The 16,594-nt window shown below is 37.8% G+C and overlaps 2 protein-coding genes and 1 long non-coding RNA gene across 3 annotated transcripts in view; 2 read left to right on the top strand and 1 right to left on the bottom strand.

The window, feature by feature from the left end:
* Positions 1–16,594, top strand: part of LOC145738258 (uncharacterized) — a 254,982-nt gene that overhangs the window by 78,449 nt on the left and 159,939 nt on the right. The window lies entirely within an intron of this gene.
* LOC145738234 (uncharacterized) lies at positions 267–1,669 on the top strand. Its single transcript, XM_081993079.1, has 3 exons — positions 267–471; positions 538–724; positions 775–1,669. Exons 1-3 carry the CDS (start codon positions 337–339, stop codon positions 921–923), a joined length of 471 nt encoding a protein of 156 aa, XP_081849205.1. The 5' UTR covers positions 267–336; the 3' UTR covers positions 924–1,669.
* On the bottom strand, positions 12,602–14,173 carry LOC145738145 (uncharacterized). The gene is made up of 2 exons (XM_081993011.1): positions 13,826–14,173; positions 12,602–13,774 (listed from the first exon to the last, which is right to left on the bottom strand). Exons 1-2 carry the CDS (start codon positions 14,150–14,152, stop codon positions 13,127–13,129), a joined length of 975 nt encoding a protein of 324 aa, XP_081849137.1. The 5' UTR covers positions 14,153–14,173; the 3' UTR covers positions 12,602–13,126.

The raw sequence follows: 16,594 nt of genomic DNA, 5'->3' as shown, positions 1-16,594 counted from the left end.
AACGAATTTTTGACAAGCCCTGGATAAAAATTTAATTATACTGTATTATCTGATGGCCTAGTGTCTACTTCATAAACCTTTTATTATTGAGTATTTTCTGTTTTTTAAATAGGCATTTCCCTTGGTCCATGTATTCATGGCTAACCGGACCAGGACACTCTATGACGCAGTATTTGACTACATCGCGAGGACCTTTCCAACCTGCATCCGAGGGACTGTCGTTACGGACTATGAAGTGGGACTATACGAATCAGTGAAGGCATAAATGGTGTTATTATTTGCTGTTTGTAGAAAAATTATGTTAAAAACACTGGTTATTTTATTTGTAAGGCTTTAATGCGCAAGGCAAAGGAACTAGGTGTAACCCGGCAAATTCAAGAGGAGGCAGCCCATAAAGTTTACCTGAGGAAGCACTACGCGTTGGCACTTCTACCTGCGGACAGGATTATAGATGCATTTAATTCGTTACAGGTTCTGTCCATATAACGGATATTGATAAAGAGCGATTAAGCTACTTACAATTTTATCTGTTATTAGGATCGGGAACGGGAACCAATTTTCGGCGAATTCAGGAACTACATCAGACGACAGTGGATTGGACGAGTCACCCCCCAACATTTCAGCGTTTACGGACAGAGGCATCGGACGAACAACGTGATGCAGGCTTACCACAGGCGGCTAAACAGTGAGCTGGTGAGACATCCTGGTGTCTGGGACTTAATAGGTATTTTTGAATACAATGTTTTTCACATTTCTGGTATACATTGGAGCTAGGTCAATTGGAGCGACATCCGCAAGTTTTCAGGGTTGCCAAGAAGAATGTACTTTTCGACGCACGGATAAGGCAGGCATGGGACAAATTGGCCGATGGACGTTTTACAACTGGAGATTTTTTGAGGCTAGTACCTTTAGTTATATTTTAAAAGGATTAAAAATATTAAAAAATGCACTGTTTAGGCAAGCGGTACACTTTGTACAAGGCATGGAGGGACAGCTACAAATGTGGAATAACGTGGATGAAGCCGCTGACATCGAAGGAGCAGGAACGAAGGATTTGTATCAACAATTATTTAATAACCCTATTCCTAATCAACTTCCTCTTCTTGTCCCTCTCCAACTCCCAAATGTCCCTCAAAACCATTACGAAATCCTAGATAATCCGCCGCTTCTTGTCCCTCTCCAACGCCCAAATGTCCCTCAAAACCATTACCAAATCCAAAATAATCCTCCGCCTCTTGTCCCTTTCCAACACCCAAATGTCCCTCAAAACCATTACCAAATCCTAAATAATCCTCCGCCTCTTGTCCCTTTCCAACACCCAAATGTCCCTCAAAACCATTACCAAATCCTAGATAATCCGCCGCTTCTTGTCCCTCTTTAACACCCAAATGTCCCTCAAAACCCTCACCAAATCCTACATGATCCTCCGCCTCTCATCCCTTTCCAACGGCCAAATCTCTCTCAAATCCTAAATAATCCCCCTCCTCTTGCCCCCTTTTTAAATGAACCTCCCCCTCTAGCTCCTTTCCAACGACCCGTCGTTCATCTTAATCCAGTTCCAGTTGAACCCCTAATCCTTAATCCCGATCCCGACCTAAATCCTGATGAACCTTTAAGATCCCCATCTGCTTTTTATCTCCCCGATTCGCCTCGTCGCGAGCCTCTTCCTCCCGACCCAATTATTCCTCCACCCAGTCCTCCAGAACTAAGTTGAAAATAACATTAACCTAGTCGTCCCAACACAAGAAGACTGACTTAGGCTCGGTCTTGTTACCTAAAAACGCTGACGTTTCGGTGGAAAATCTACCACCGTCTTCAGAGAATCTAAAAAAGAAAAAACACAACGGCAGAACACAGAAAACAACAACTTAATAAATATTAAACCTGATAATGTTCAATATGGAACTCTGAGAAGGGCTTTGTCAATAAAAATTGACATAAATTTTGACTTTTGTCATTCCAATAGGAAAGGTTATCTATTGTTGTAGTGAAAGGTGGGTTTTATAATGAAAACAAAATTACAAGAAATTTCAGTTACGTTTGATATGACCAAGTGTTATCTCCTCCTCTAGAATATTTAACCAAGTTTGGTCAATATTAATAGAGGATGTAGCAACACAGGAGTCATGGTTTAATCTAATATATGCACTTTCTTTTATTTTACGTCTTTTTGAAAAAGTTTCTTTGTCTATGATACTACATTCATTCCATTTGACTCTATGATCATTATCAAACGCGTGTTGGCATATATTAGATTTGTGAAAGTCTCCAGTTCTTAAATAATTTTGGTGTTCTTTAATACGTTTTTTTAAAGGTCTGGAGGTTTCACCAATATAAAATTGATTGCATTCGCAAGGAATTTTATATATCACGTTTCTTGTAGATTCATTTTCATTGTAAGGTTTTGTTTTAGTTAAGTGTGATCTTAATGTGTTTTGAGTTCTAAATATTGTTCTGATATATTTTTTAGCTATTCGTTTGATTTTGTCAGAAATACCTGGAATGTAAGGAATAAAAAGGTTAGTAAAAGGTAAAATTTGATTTTGATTTCCAGATTGTTTTGGATGTTCTAAATCCCTAAAACATTTATTAATAAATGTTTCAGGATAGTCATTTTCTTTTAGAACATTTTTAATGAATAATTTTTCTTTATTAAATTGTTCATTATTGCAAATAATTTTGGCTCTATCAAATAAACTTTTTACAATACCTTTTTTTACCATTATTGGATGATTGGATTTGTAGTTTAAATATCTATTTGTGTGGGTTGGTTTTCTGTATACTTTTGTTTCAAATTTGTTTATGTCTTTTTTGATTAGAATGTCTAAGAATGGAAGTTCGTTATTTTGTTCAGTTTCTGTTGTAAATTTGATTGTGGGTTCTATTGAGTTTATGTGAGTTAGAAATTGTTGGAGATGATCATTACCAAATGGATATATTGTGAAAACATCATCAATATATCTCCACTAGATTGTTGGTTTATAATTAAAATTATTAATGTTATTTTCTTCGAAATGTTCCATAAAAATTGCCATTCCAGAATTTTGTTGGTAATAATCATCTCCATATTGGAAGAATGTTGTTTTAACACAAATTGTTAAAAGTTCTAAAATAGTGTTTATGCTTAAGCTTGTACGTTCCCCAAGACTTGAATCATTTTGCAATTTAGATCTAACAATTGAAAGAGTTTTGTCAACTGGGACGTTTGTGAATAAACTTACAACATCAAAACTTACCAGAATATGATTTGGATTAATGTCGATATGTTTGAGTTTTTCAAGAAAGTGAGGAGAGTTTTTTATGTAAGAATCTGTGTTACCTACTAAAGGATTTAAAATGTTTAGCAAGAAGCGAGCTAATGAGTGAGTAGGCGAATTTATACTACTCACAATTGGCCTTAATGACATGTTATTTTTATGAATTTTAGGAACACCATAAAAATGTGGTGTTTTGCTATTATGTGGCGTAAGATTACGCCTCTCAAGATCAGAAAATTGATCTTGATGTTTTTTTAAAGTAGTGTAAATTTGCCTTTCAATTTTTTCTGTTGGGTTTTTATTTAGTTTTGTGTAATTGTTTTCATTTAAAAGAGTCATGACTTTGTTGTGGTATGTAATAGAGTCCATTATGACTGTAGCGTTACCTTTGTCTGCTGGAAGTATTTTTATGTTGTTGTCTTTTTTGAGAGAGTATAATGCTTGTTGTTCAGGTTTGGATAGGTTTTGTTTGATTTTGTGTTGTTTTTCTAAGATAAGTTTTGATCTTATTTTAAATTCTTGTTGATGTTCTTCTGGTAAATTTTGAGCTGTCTCTTCAATTGCAGAAATAATATCAAGTTTGGGAATGTGTTGTGGTGTAATGGCAAAGTTTAAACCTTTTGAAAGAACAAGTTTTTCGCTATCAGATAAATTTTTGCTAGAAACATTTATTACAGTTCTTTGTTGAAGATTATTGACCTGATTGTGACTATTTACAAGTTGTATATGTATTTTTTCTTCCATTAAATTATTAAATTTATTGATATGAATTTGTTTTTGCTTATTACAATTTATATGATAGCTATTCAGAATACATTGCCACATATGATTAAAATCATTAAAAGAGACTTTTGACTGAAGGTCATTCTTAATAAAGTTAATATCATTTTTTAAAACAAATATATGATGTCTGTGGAATTGTATTCTGTCTCTTATTAAAGATTTATTTTTTTTTTTTTTTTTATTTTTTTTTTTAACCCACCTTTCACTACAACAATAGATAACCTTTCCTATTGGAATGACAAAAGTCAAAATTTATGTCAATTTTTATTGACAAAACCCTTCTCAGAGTTCCATATTGAACATTATCAGGTTTAATATTTATTAAGTTGTTGTTTTCTGTGTTCTGCCGTTGTGTTTTTTCTTTTTTAGATTCTCTGAAGACGGTGGTAGATTTTCCACCGAAAAGTCAGCGTTTTTAGGTAACAAGACCGAGCCTAAGTCAGTGGTCTTGTGTTGGGACGACTAGGTTAATGTTATTTTCAACTTAGTTGAAAATAGTGCGAAATTCCATTTTCCCAACAAACCTTTTTTGTGTGAGACAGAAGACCCAATAAACAAAGGAAAAAAATGAGTAATTCGTCTCAACAAACATATAGAACATATCTCAAAACATTGTCTTTAAGACCCATACAGCTCAGTTTCTGCAATAAGATATTCCGATCCACCGTTTCAAAAGCCCTTTTAAAATCTAAAAACACTGCTATTACGTAATTACCCCTATCCATCTCCTTTTTAAAAATATCACAAGTATTGACTATTACAGTTTCACATGAGTGCTCCTCACGGAAACCGGATTGATTGACAACTAAAATATTATTGTCATCCCAATATTTACATAATTGCTCTTTAACTGTTATTTCCAAGACTTTTTCATAAATTTCAACTGTATTTATTGGCCTAAACTCCTTATAATTCTTTGTATTGAGTATTTTCGCAACAGGAATGACAATTGATTCTTTCCATTTATCCGGAAACTGCCCCGTTGAGAGGGACGCATTTACTACATTTAACAAACGATTACCCACCACATCATATACATCAAGCAACACCTTCTTTGAGACTCCACTTAACCCACCACCAACGTTTTTCAAATTTTTTAAAATGCCTTTTAACTTTGTCATAGTAAGTTGGTCATATCTTGAGAATTCAGTATTCAATCTGGGGATGTCAAAAATAGCTTCATCTGGGTGAGCATATTGCGGAATACGACTTACGATTTCCTCGATACTATTTACAAAGTATTTATTAAAGTTATGCACGATAAGCCCCTCATCAGAAGTAGTATCATTTTCGAAACAAATTTCATCTGGTGCTGACAAACATTTTTTTTCGGGCAGAAGCTGTTTTAAATTTTTCCACATTTCTTCAGAGTTTTCTCTGTTATTATCAATCACTTCTAAAAAGTGTCGTTCTTTCTCAGTTCTTATCTGTCTAACTACTTTATTTCGCATTCTTTTATATTCTTCCCAGACTTCACTATTTCTTTCATTCACTGCCCTCACATATAAATTATCCCTAACTTGCATATTTGTTTTAACATCACCCGTTATCCAAACTTTATTCATATATTTCTGCTTAAAAACCCTTTGCTCTTTAGGACACATAACATTTAAAATATCAGCCACGCTCTCAATAAAACTATCTGCTAGAACATTCACATCGTTGCTATCATTTGTCCACAACGTATTCAGCAAACCATCCTGCAACCTGTCAATATTATAATTTTTCATAGATCTCGAAGTAACCAAAACATCGCGATCCCTAATTGTTTCCACATCAGGGTGTATTGACAAAATACAGTGGTCACTTATTCTTGGTGTTAGGTGTACCTTAAATGACAACATCTTGCTATTCGTCACTATGTAGTCGATCAGTGTTTGACTCCTCTCAGTGATACGCGTAGGAGAATCAACAATCTGTGCAAAGCCATTCATGTATACGGTTGACAAAAGTTTGTCTCCGTAGAAAGAGGTCTTCAATAAGTCAAAATTAAAATCGCCCACAATAATGTTGACTCCCCCAAACAAACTCACTGAACCCAAATATTCACTAAAACAGTCAATAAATTTTGCATTTTCTGCCTGAGGTGGATGATATATAACGCTACAAAGATACTTAATAGGGAAACTAGTCTGGCAATACGTAATTTTGCAGCTGAAAAGGGCCTCCCTATCAGCGGGCTGCGGTGCAGTCCCGTTCCCCGTAGCAGGCTCCTCGGCTTTGGCCGGGGGTGTCGCTGGCCTCGACGGGTCAGGAGACCCCCACGGGTTGCTACGCTGAGAGGATGGTTGCGAACCCCGTCCGCTGGATATACGTGCGGCAAGGGCAGCCCAAGGCACGTAGGGCGGCGATACGCCACCCGCGCGCGCACTATCAGGAGTTGGAGTGAAACGTGGAGGTGAATTGTCTATGAAATAAAGAAAAACATGAGGTTACATACCCTACGAGTAATGAGCTAAAGAGCACAAATCAACTTACCGCCCATGACTATTAAAACAGACAGGAAAAAAAAAAGGGGGAAATTAACACCGAAAATTTCACCGGAGTAGAGACAACTTCAGACACTCAGGCTCACAGAGAAAGTGACTGGAGACGAAAAAGTAAAGGATCGTGTCATCCATAAAATGACAAAACTGCTGTGAATGCAGTGCCGCATAAGTAAAATAAATGAACGATAATAAGGCACCGTCTATCCCTAACTGACATAAAGATTGTAACACTTTGTATACAAAGTAATAATGTTGCTGAAATAAGAACATTACGTTTGTTGGGTACAAACTTCACATACCGAGTTGTACCTAAATTTGAAGTTACTGAGCTCAGGGATTTTTATTCTCTTATCCGCGTCTGAATTTAATGCGCAATTGAAAAATTCACGAACGGATATTAGTCTAATTTTCCGCAGTTACACCAAAAGTGTGTAAAATGATTATCTAAGCGCGCGTGTTACAAGTTATTTGAATACAATGGAAAAAATGATATAATTATACTGGCATACAAAAAAATACGAGGGACGTTAAATATATCGGGAAATGCCATAGGTGCCGAACAAGTAAATACTTGAATAAATATAAATGTCAGGGGTATGTGATATTGGGGGATAGACAGATTAAAATAACGAGTTTTCGTTTTATTTTAGTGTTGGATATTTTTGAATACCAGCATAGTGTATTCGGTCGAAACAAATGCATCAAATGAATAATATGCGACCGCACGTGTCCCGTAAAAGTGCTGACATGAAATTAAGAGAATATAAATAATTCCATCGCTGTGATTTGCATTTTAGTTAGCGAAGTACCGTAATAGTACCGCGAGTGCGTTTCCTTGAAAAAATACCGATCGAGAGTTTATAAAAAATGGAGTGGATTGTGATGTTTCTATATTATGCCCGATGTGTTTCGGACATAAATGTCAAATTACATTTATATGACATGGCTTTATACCATTTATGGGAATTACATCAAGAAATACAGCGACCAGGAATAGTGTATTTGGGAGTCACAAAGGCGTTACTAGCACTTTGGACCCAAATAATTCACATGGAATACCAGATGATTCTTATTGATTCAATGATGAGACAAGGAAGAAACCCTACGGAAAGATGTGGTTGTGCAATCTACGCACCTCCGAGGGTGCCATTCTATCAACCAAGACAATTTTGGGAAATTTGGGGAAATCTGTTTGTGGATGGTTGCGCATGCAATGTTTGTGCGTACAGAAGAAATTCCACAGTGACTGGTGGGATTTCACAATTCAGGCGGCGTGAACCATACCGACCTCCCCGACCCCATTTGCCACCGAGAATGATGGGACATCCATTTAGGGTGCCATCAAGACGTGAACCGACGTTAGTTGAAGTGCCGAGGGTGACTTTGCGATCGAATTGGAACCCCGTTGTGCCACCACCAAATACAGCAAACATGCCAAATTGGATTCGGCAGGTGACTGCCACGCCTCTTCGAAGACGAGTGAATCATACACGTCACACACGTCATATCAAGTGCCTATCTATCATCACTGATCAGGCGAAACCCGGAGGGACACAAACCAAACAAGACAAGTGAAACAGTTATTGTTCAATGTATTATATCTATATTATATATTGTATCTTTAAATTTTATCTATATAATAATGACTATTGTAGCACAAAAGAAAATAAATGATATTTAACCATTTTTCTTGTTTAATTAAAGGTAAGATGGGTAAAGTTAATGAAGGCGTTTTAAAGGCGTCAAGTACGTCACTGTTATTAATATGATAATGATGACACAAGCGTTACCCTGACCTACCTCAAAACCTCTGCTAAGACAAAATAAACCGAGTATAGGTTGTTTACACTACTTAGGTAGAGTGCATTTCAAACCATAGGGTCGTTAGACAACCGTAAATTTTATTTTGTGTTTACGTTTTGATAACTTACTTTCTTGTTTTTGTTTACAGATAATCTAGGGAAGAAGCAATCAAACGTTATCATCAATTTAGTTTTGTTTTTGGATAAATAAAATATTTCTCCGCACGGATTTGAAATAAAGTTAGAATGTTAATGTTGAATATGTTCCAGTTTTTACAGCAAGCAAGTTTTTATAGTTGATATGGAAATTGGGGCATTAGTTAAACATATGCAAAAGTTATTGCAATCGGTTTGAAGTATACCAGTGAATTAAATTCACTCGGTTGAAGGTTATTAATTTAATTGAGATATAAAAGAAATATGCGTGTAATATTATATATTATTATATGTTGTTATTAAGCCTTAAGTAACGCATATTAACCTTTGTTCTTATTTTCATTACATGTAAAAACCGCTTGAGGGAGCCATAAGAAGCCAATGTACTAAGTGGCGCTGTGCAAAGCCAGTATTGGACGACCATTGAAGATGACATTTAACCGTATCACCAGAGTCAACCACATAATAAAGCCTAAGCAGAAGGGACTATGAAAAGGACATTGCTAGAATTCAGCTACTGGACTATTTGGTGACCAGTGAAAGACGATGTGTTAAGTCATAGACAGGGCAATGTATGATTGTGAAAAATATTTTTGTGCGAACAATGGCGCAATATAAGTCGTAACATCAGAACTACTTATATTAGAGTAAAATGGTGCATATTTAAGGGCTACCCAAGGTTTCAAATGTGTTATGTTAATTTAAGGGTTACTTTAATGATTAGGATTACTATAATTTTAAGGTACGACGAAGCGATGACGGAAAATGGAGAAAGTAAGCTTTTTATAAAACATATGATAAAAAATTAAAATTAAAATCAAAATTTTCGCTTACTCCATTTTTCTAATAATATTATAATAAGATGAATTTTATATAAGGCTAGCGATGACTTAGATTAGTAATTAGAATTGTCAAATGTAGGAGTTACCTCTCTTAGTTTAAACTGGAGGACCAGTTTCATGGAGGAGGGGCAAATGTCACGAAGGATAATAAATCAAATTTATTACTTGAGCGGAAACATTAAAATTGTGGAATGCGGTCAGAGTGCAACTGCAATTATGATGCATTTGCTGAATTGCGAAATATGTGGAATGTTTTCCAAGTACCGAGGGTCGAAAGGTCGTCACGAGTTGTCGGCTAGACGAGACCAGGTCTGGGAATTTTGATTGGTGGAACCAGTGTCTGGAATGCTATAAAAAGGAAGTTGTACCCTAAAGAGGGGTTCAGTTCAATTCATTCCAGTCAGTCCAGTTTTGCTGTGCACGTTAGTGACCGAACCGCAAATGTCAATTAGACATGTCCGTAACGCTCAAGTAAAGTTATTCGTGAACGCGCTCCAAGTGACAAGCCTCTCTCCAAGATTCTGTCTTCTATAGAGATGTAAGTATGTTTATTGTACTTTTATGTTGTGTGTTAATTTACGCCTGGTTTATTATGATTTTATTGGGAGTTAGTAACGTTTCCGTTGGGTTAGGAAACCTGTTATTTTATTGGCTAGTAAGTAAAGTAAAGTAAAGTAGTACTTTATTTAGCATTTCTTGCTAGTAAATACAAAACATTTATAAACATTGAAACATGAAGTTACTTACTATTTAACATCTATACAAACATTCAAACACCAAAGTTATGATACTAAAACTGTTCATCAAACAAAAAGCGTTTTATCCTCTTCTCGCTAGCGATCGTTAGCCATGCTTTTGACACACGGTGATATTGGAGAACTGCAAAGCATGTTATGTTGAGCGTTGCAACTGTCACTTTTTTGGAAAAACATCAAATATTTCGAAAACGGCTAGAGATAGGAATAGGGCATTGTACACAAAAGTTGGTTAGAAATTGCAATTTCTACATTTGTATTATTAAGGATTGGTTTTGTTTTAATAGCTTTTATCTTCACATATCCCGTATTCTTAAAATTTTCAATTATTTACTTGACAGCTTTTCGTGATGGCTTTGGTTTTTCTGGATAACGAGCGGCAAATACCTCACATGTTCTACTCACAACTTTATCACATTCTCCGTAAATAATAAAAAGATTTAAGTAATCTTGGTTTGAATAACGTAACCGCGACGGCATATTTGCAGTTGTCAAAACACTCAAAACTAGTGTTATTAACATGCCCTGCAGGTCTTCAATATCACCGTGTGTCAAAAGCATGACCAACTAGAACACCACATAATCCCAACTGTGCAGCATAATAAAAAAATGTTTATTCTCAAATAAAACGAAATGGGTTGGATTTAGGTATAGGCAAGTAAATTGAAACTTATAGTAATTTTTAATGCTCAAAATGATTCCGTCATAAAAAATGGGGGTTTCCATTTAAAAAACTTGAGATTTTTCATATTTTTTAGTGGCAAGTTTATGATTTTTTTTTGACGACCCTGTATACAAATGAGTCGTTACGCACCCTCAGTTTAATAAAACGATCCTTTATTTACAATAACCCAAAGTTTCATTGCAAAATGAAATACGGTTTTAACATAGTACAAAAATATGTTGAGCGTTGCAACTGTCACTTTTTTGGAAAAACATCAAATATTTCGAAAACGGCTAGAGATAGGCATAGGGCATTCTATACAAAAGTTGGTCAGAATTTTGTGAGGAATCCAAATATGTAATAATATATAGGGTGTTCTATTTAAAATAAGAAAGTTGTGATCGACTTCCGGTATAAGCGGAAGTGCAACCATCTTGAAAATATTTTAGTTGGATTGGGCATGCCCACATCAGTATCCTACCAAATTTTCAAAACTCTCCTATTTATACTTTTTCCAATATCAATCGAGGTCTTTCGTCGTGGGACACCCTGTATAAACTAATATACCACCACCACGTCCCTCACTACGGTCTCGTCTAATAAGTTTATATCCATTTATAAGTAAAAAATCATCAGCAATATTCGGGGTTAACCAAGTTTCAGTAATGACAACAATATCAATGTTTTTCCCTAATATATAATCTATGATAATTTTTATTTTTGCTAAAAGCGACCGAATATTTATGTGCATTATTATAATATTTTTACTTACATTTAAGGCCATTGAAAAATGTGATGTGTTACTTAAGTATACGAATCAGTAAATAGGGATTTATCATTGAGTGAATTTGAGCTTCGGTGGAGATTTTCACTACGGGGTCGCCATCATTCGCTCTCACCAACCCACGTCCCATTTTACACCACGTATACCGATAACCATGATTCTTCAACTTACGTGCTTCAGCAAGGAGTTTCCGAACGTGAATAGGCAGATCATCATTGATATACATCCTTCGATTACCCCCATCCAGACCACATTCAATAGATGACAGGTTGTAGTTCTTGCGCTTCAAATGTTCCATTAAGTCAGACTTCAGCTGGGGTGTCGCAAACCCCACCAAGACCGGCTTTCGGTGAAGCTCACTCCTCAGCGAGTGCACAGTATAATCTGCAGTCCCGGCGACAAAGTTGAGCTTGGAGAAGACCTTTAAAACTTCATCGTTGCACTTCTCGCCACCCTCCAATCCAACGATTATTATATTATTTGCCTTTTTTAGAATTTCATCCTTATCCGCAGACTCACTAACAGTAGCAAGTTCCCCTTTCAATAAAGTCTAAGAGCAATATTTTTTTTAGTGATTTTTGAACTTTATCTACCAGATTGTTATTGAAATTAATTGAAGTTTCAAGCTCGTCCAGTCATTTCATAAGAACAGTTATCACATCCCTATTTGACGTGCTATTCTTAGACAACTCAACGTTCTTGGCTTTAGACAAAGACCGCCGACTCTGAGAAGCGACAGGCTCCTCGTCAGAGTGGTCCGAATCCGATGATGATCCAGTTGAATCCGCAGCATCGTCCTCACGAAAGATGTCAAGCACTGTATACAAAACAAGTCCACTTGTCCAGCTTCTTTCTGTATGTTTCATATTCCTTATGACTCAACTTGGTACAGCCTCTATGATACCATCCGGCGCAGTCTCCATGACACCAGATACTCTCTTGCGTCTTGGTGATATTATTATTGCAATATTTGCATTTAACTAATTTGTGTTTATCTTTATTTCCCATGGTTTAGATAAAAAGAGTAAACACTCAGCAACTGGGTGCCAAGTAAACAGTGCCGAATAAATCCAAACAAACAGTTTTTATATTGAAATTCCTTCAACAGAATTGCACCGATAACGGATATAACACTTAGGAAAATGTGGCTATTTTCTTCCTTATCACAAGAGAACGGTATAAGACTTTATTATAATAATAATAATAATAATAATAATAAACTTTATTTGCCAACAAAATGATATACAAATCACGAAGCAACGTCAAATGGTGTCTGTAACACCTTTACAAATAATCTTAAGATCTAAACTATGGTTAAATACGTGTATAACGCTACAAAACATGCAGCAGATATACCAACCAGTATACAATAATAAAAGACACCGGCAGTAATAATAGTAAAATACACTTATAATATGAAAATAGATACATAAAATAATTAATAAAATGTTACCTAGTAAAATTAAAAGAATAAAACTGCTTTTGTTTTAAAAAGTGGACGACTTTCTCTCTAAACACGGCGACGCTACCCGCGTCACGAACAGCGTGTGGCAGCATTTGGTACGCTTTTATAGCCCTGTATGATGGACTTCTCTCAAAACTCTAAAAGATTATCTCCTATGGCCCGCATCACAGCCTGGTTTGTGATTTTAAGATATGGGGCCAGTCCGTTTTGCACAGCCTTGTCATTAATAGTTGCCCCTGTGTAGAATGGGGTAAGTTTAGTCATGTCTAAATCATATTTCTTCGCTGTAGGGCCCCACTGGACATGTAACAGTGGCATACGTTCTTCAGGTAAGGGACCACGCGTAGTTAAAAGAATGGGACTCTCTACCCTAACCTGATTACGATAATTGCTCGCGGTTTCCGCTTGCAACAGGTATGAACTTAAACAAAAAGCACCTTGACTAAAACTAATAACATTGGGCACGTTCTGAAAAGATGCCGCGTAGTGCTGGATAAACGTCGCTGGTCCTTCAGGGATATGGGGGCACGTCGCTAGTAAATTGTCATAAGCCCCGGAGGCTTCAACGGAGTGATCACCTACGGTATTTGGACCGTGTGGGACAGTCTCTCCCCTACGGGGAACTCGCCTTCGAAGATCACGTGTAGGACCCGAACTAACTTCCTCGTCCGGAGGTAAGCTAGGGCCAGAGCCACTGGAACTACTTCTTTCTGAATCATAATCAGAAGGAACAGACGACACAGGGCTGGTGGCTAGTTTTAGGACTACTTCACCTGTCTGGGAAGTTATGGTTTGAGAGGACGCTATCATAGATAGCTGACTACTCACCTGGTAAAACGTAGTCTCAGCTTTGCTCGAATCGCTGGCTGGACTAGGAGGAGGGGGCTGCACCATCTGCTGGGCTTCGTCGGGCTGGGTGACGACACCAGATGGTCCTGGCTCCATATTGCCAACTGCTGGGGGCTCCACCTTCATGCGTTCACATGGGGCTTCTTCAACAGTGGCCCGGGGAAGGGTTGTTGCCATAGCAACACGTTTGGTTGTAAAAACAACAGATTCTTGAATGGTTGGGACCTCCTGAGGAGCCATTTCGTCCTTCCGATCGGCCGCTTCTGACGCCAAACGGCTGGCGGAACGCAAAATTCGCTTACTCATGACTGCTGTCTATTGCCTGAAACAAAAGAAACAATTATTAGTACTCGTTCTCACATGGGGCGACCTATATCCGCAATGCCCCTGAGTGCAGTGGCATATTGCTCATAATTTCGGGGTTTTGTTACTGCACCCGGACTCTTCCCGAAGAGCATGCCAAGAAATCCGACCCAAATCCTTTACACGGGGCATGATGGTCGGATTCCCTTAAAGGGCGTAACCACCCAAACATACCCTCGGTTTACTTACGTACACAAAAGATGTCAAGCACTGTATACAAAACAAGTCCACTTGTCCAGCTTCTTTCTGTATGTTTCATATTCCTTATGACTCAACTTGGTACAGCCTCTATGATACCATCCGGCGCAGTCTCCATGACACAAGATACTCTCTTGCGTCTTGGTGATATTATTATTGCAATATTTGCATTTAACTAATTTGTGTTTACTTTTATTTCCCATGGTTTAGATTATGTCCGTAATCTTCGGAATTCGGCGCGTGGAAGTGTAAAAATCACAAAAATAAAGTAAGTTTTAGACCCGATTCTCCGAGATTCCCAGCGCGACAAGCAAAACACGTCCGACACACTCTCGATCTTCGATCGAACTCGTTTTATATATTGTAACATAAAGATTACACTAGGTGCCGTTACCCTAAGTTGCCCCGGTCTCCCCCAGTACAATGTTTGTGTCAGCAAGATTGGCGAATTGGGGTCATGATGTGGGTATAAATACTGCACCAAAAGCACGTACAGATTACCGAACTCTGGGGTCTTCCCCAGAGGGAGGTCACTGACTGATCTCCGGGTTAGTCTGGGTACGCCTATTGTGCAACTTAAAAGTGGAGCAGTAGGTGACCAAGTGCCACACCCTAGATCAGCCCTAACAAAGGAATTAGTGTGGACGCGCAGCACGAGTTGCCGTTCCAGCTTACCTCCCTTTGTTAGGCTCTTCGCGTCTTTGCCGGCTCGGTGAATGCCCTCGGACCTAAGTCTAGGGTTCATTCACCACCGCTAAAGCGTTGCCCTCCGTGTACCTTTGCCTAGAAGCCAGACCACGTCATGATCCCCGCCATCTTAGCCATCTGGGGGTAAGATTATCGTCTAGAGATTAAGGCACTATTACGTAATAAAGAGTGGGTTACCTGTGGAAACCTGAGTATTCTTCCCCCTCAACCAACCCTTAACGTGACATGGTGGAGGCGCCTTGTTTCATCCCCGTCTGCTAATCTTCACATTAGTGGACACGCCCTCGCAGACGCAGTTAACGGCGCAGGAAAAAGGTACAGAAGCTCAAGTGGAAGAAGATAAGCTAAGACAAGGGCCAGAAGGGTAAGGAAGAGACATAGCGAAAACACAATGATAGGTTGTGGAAGAAAAAGGGCTAGCCTGCAGGTCCACAGTTGCTTGAACTGAGTAGGGCAATGTCAAGGAGGGGCCTGTAGGACGCTCTAAGAAGGCAACCATAGCGCAACATTTTTGGTGCATAGCAGCACATTATTTTTGTATTATATTGGGTATGGTAAAAGGAAAATTTTCTTAATTAGGTTTCATAGAATATGTGTATAGTTAGCGCAATTATTTATTTACAATATCTTGATTTCTAGGCCAGTGTCGCGATCCCTGACCTAAGTGTAGGTATGTGATGACCTAGCAAATTCGTGCAATTATGAAGTTCTAGGTTACAACAACAAAGTGTACAGGTTTACATAATGATTTTATTTATGTTTTAAGAGATGTATGGCAAACAAAGTAATGATTGGGATCTTGTTTTATTTTTTTTAGGGTCAACCTGGCAATCTTGTTGCGTCTATCGATCAACTGCTACAGCCTTGTTGAAAAGCGAACTAGCCTTATGTCTTGAAGAAGCCGACATCTTCAGATGGGTCCCGCCACGACGGTCCTACTTACACTCGTGTGCACCCGAAGTCTTTAATAAGTCGAGCTGAAGAAGCATCTCCAGATGGGCTCACGTTAATTAGGAAGAAATATACTTGTCCAAGGATAGGTGTGCTAAAGGAGCACGCAAAAGGACACAATATGAAGAAATGAAGCTAAGCGATGAAGTTTGCCGCTTAGAGAATAGAGTGCCAAGAGAAGGCACTATGATGAGATGAAGCCTAGGTGAAGCGTTTCCACTTAGACGATGGTGCCAAAGAAGGGTACAATGAGCAATTTACGGAATTTCGCTTAATAAGGAAGGCAATAAGATAGGCGCAACAGCAAGGTTGAAAGGTGACCCAATGTAACATTTGTGATATTTTAAAGTACACCCCTATCTCTCGCAAGCATTAAGAATAGGACTATATTAAGCTGTAATCTAGTGAAGAAATAAAGGACTCGTTCCACCACCTTTATACACCCTATAGAATTTAAGATTAACATTAGTATATGTAGACTTTACGTATAAGTTTCGCTTTTAGTGTTCGGGGCGAACACTTTCTAGG

Source organism: Ips typographus, linkage group LG15, assembly GCF_016097725.1.
Source record: "Ips typographus isolate SLU linkage group LG15, UJ_Ityp_2.0, whole genome shotgun sequence".
Lineage (NCBI taxonomy): Eukaryota > Metazoa > Arthropoda > Insecta > Coleoptera > Curculionidae > Ips > Ips typographus.
The sequence above is the reverse complement of the archived record's forward strand: the minus strand, read 5'-3'. Positions and strand labels throughout refer to the sequence as shown.

Bases quoted from the DNA above. Each gene is read 5' to 3' on its own strand.
- LOC145738234 (XM_081993079.1), top strand. From the start codon at position 337: ATGCGCAAGGCAAAGGAACTAGGTGTAACCCGGCAAATTCAAGAGGAG. The intron at 472-537 runs GTTCTGTCCATA...ATCTGTTATTAG, and splicing joins ATGCATTTAATTCGTTACAG to GATCGGGAACGGGAACCAAT. The intron at 725-774 runs GTATTTTTGAAT...CATTGGAGCTAG, and splicing joins TGGTGTCTGGGACTTAATAG to GTCAATTGGAGCGACATCCG.
- LOC145738145 (XM_081993011.1), bottom strand. From the start codon at position 14,152: ATGAGTAAGCGAATTTTGCGTTCCGCCAGCCGTTTGGCGTCAGAAGCG. The intron at 13,775-13,825 runs GTGAGTAGTCAG...ATAACTTCCCAG, and splicing joins CTGAGACTACGTTTTACCAG to ACAGGTGAAGTAGTCCTAAA.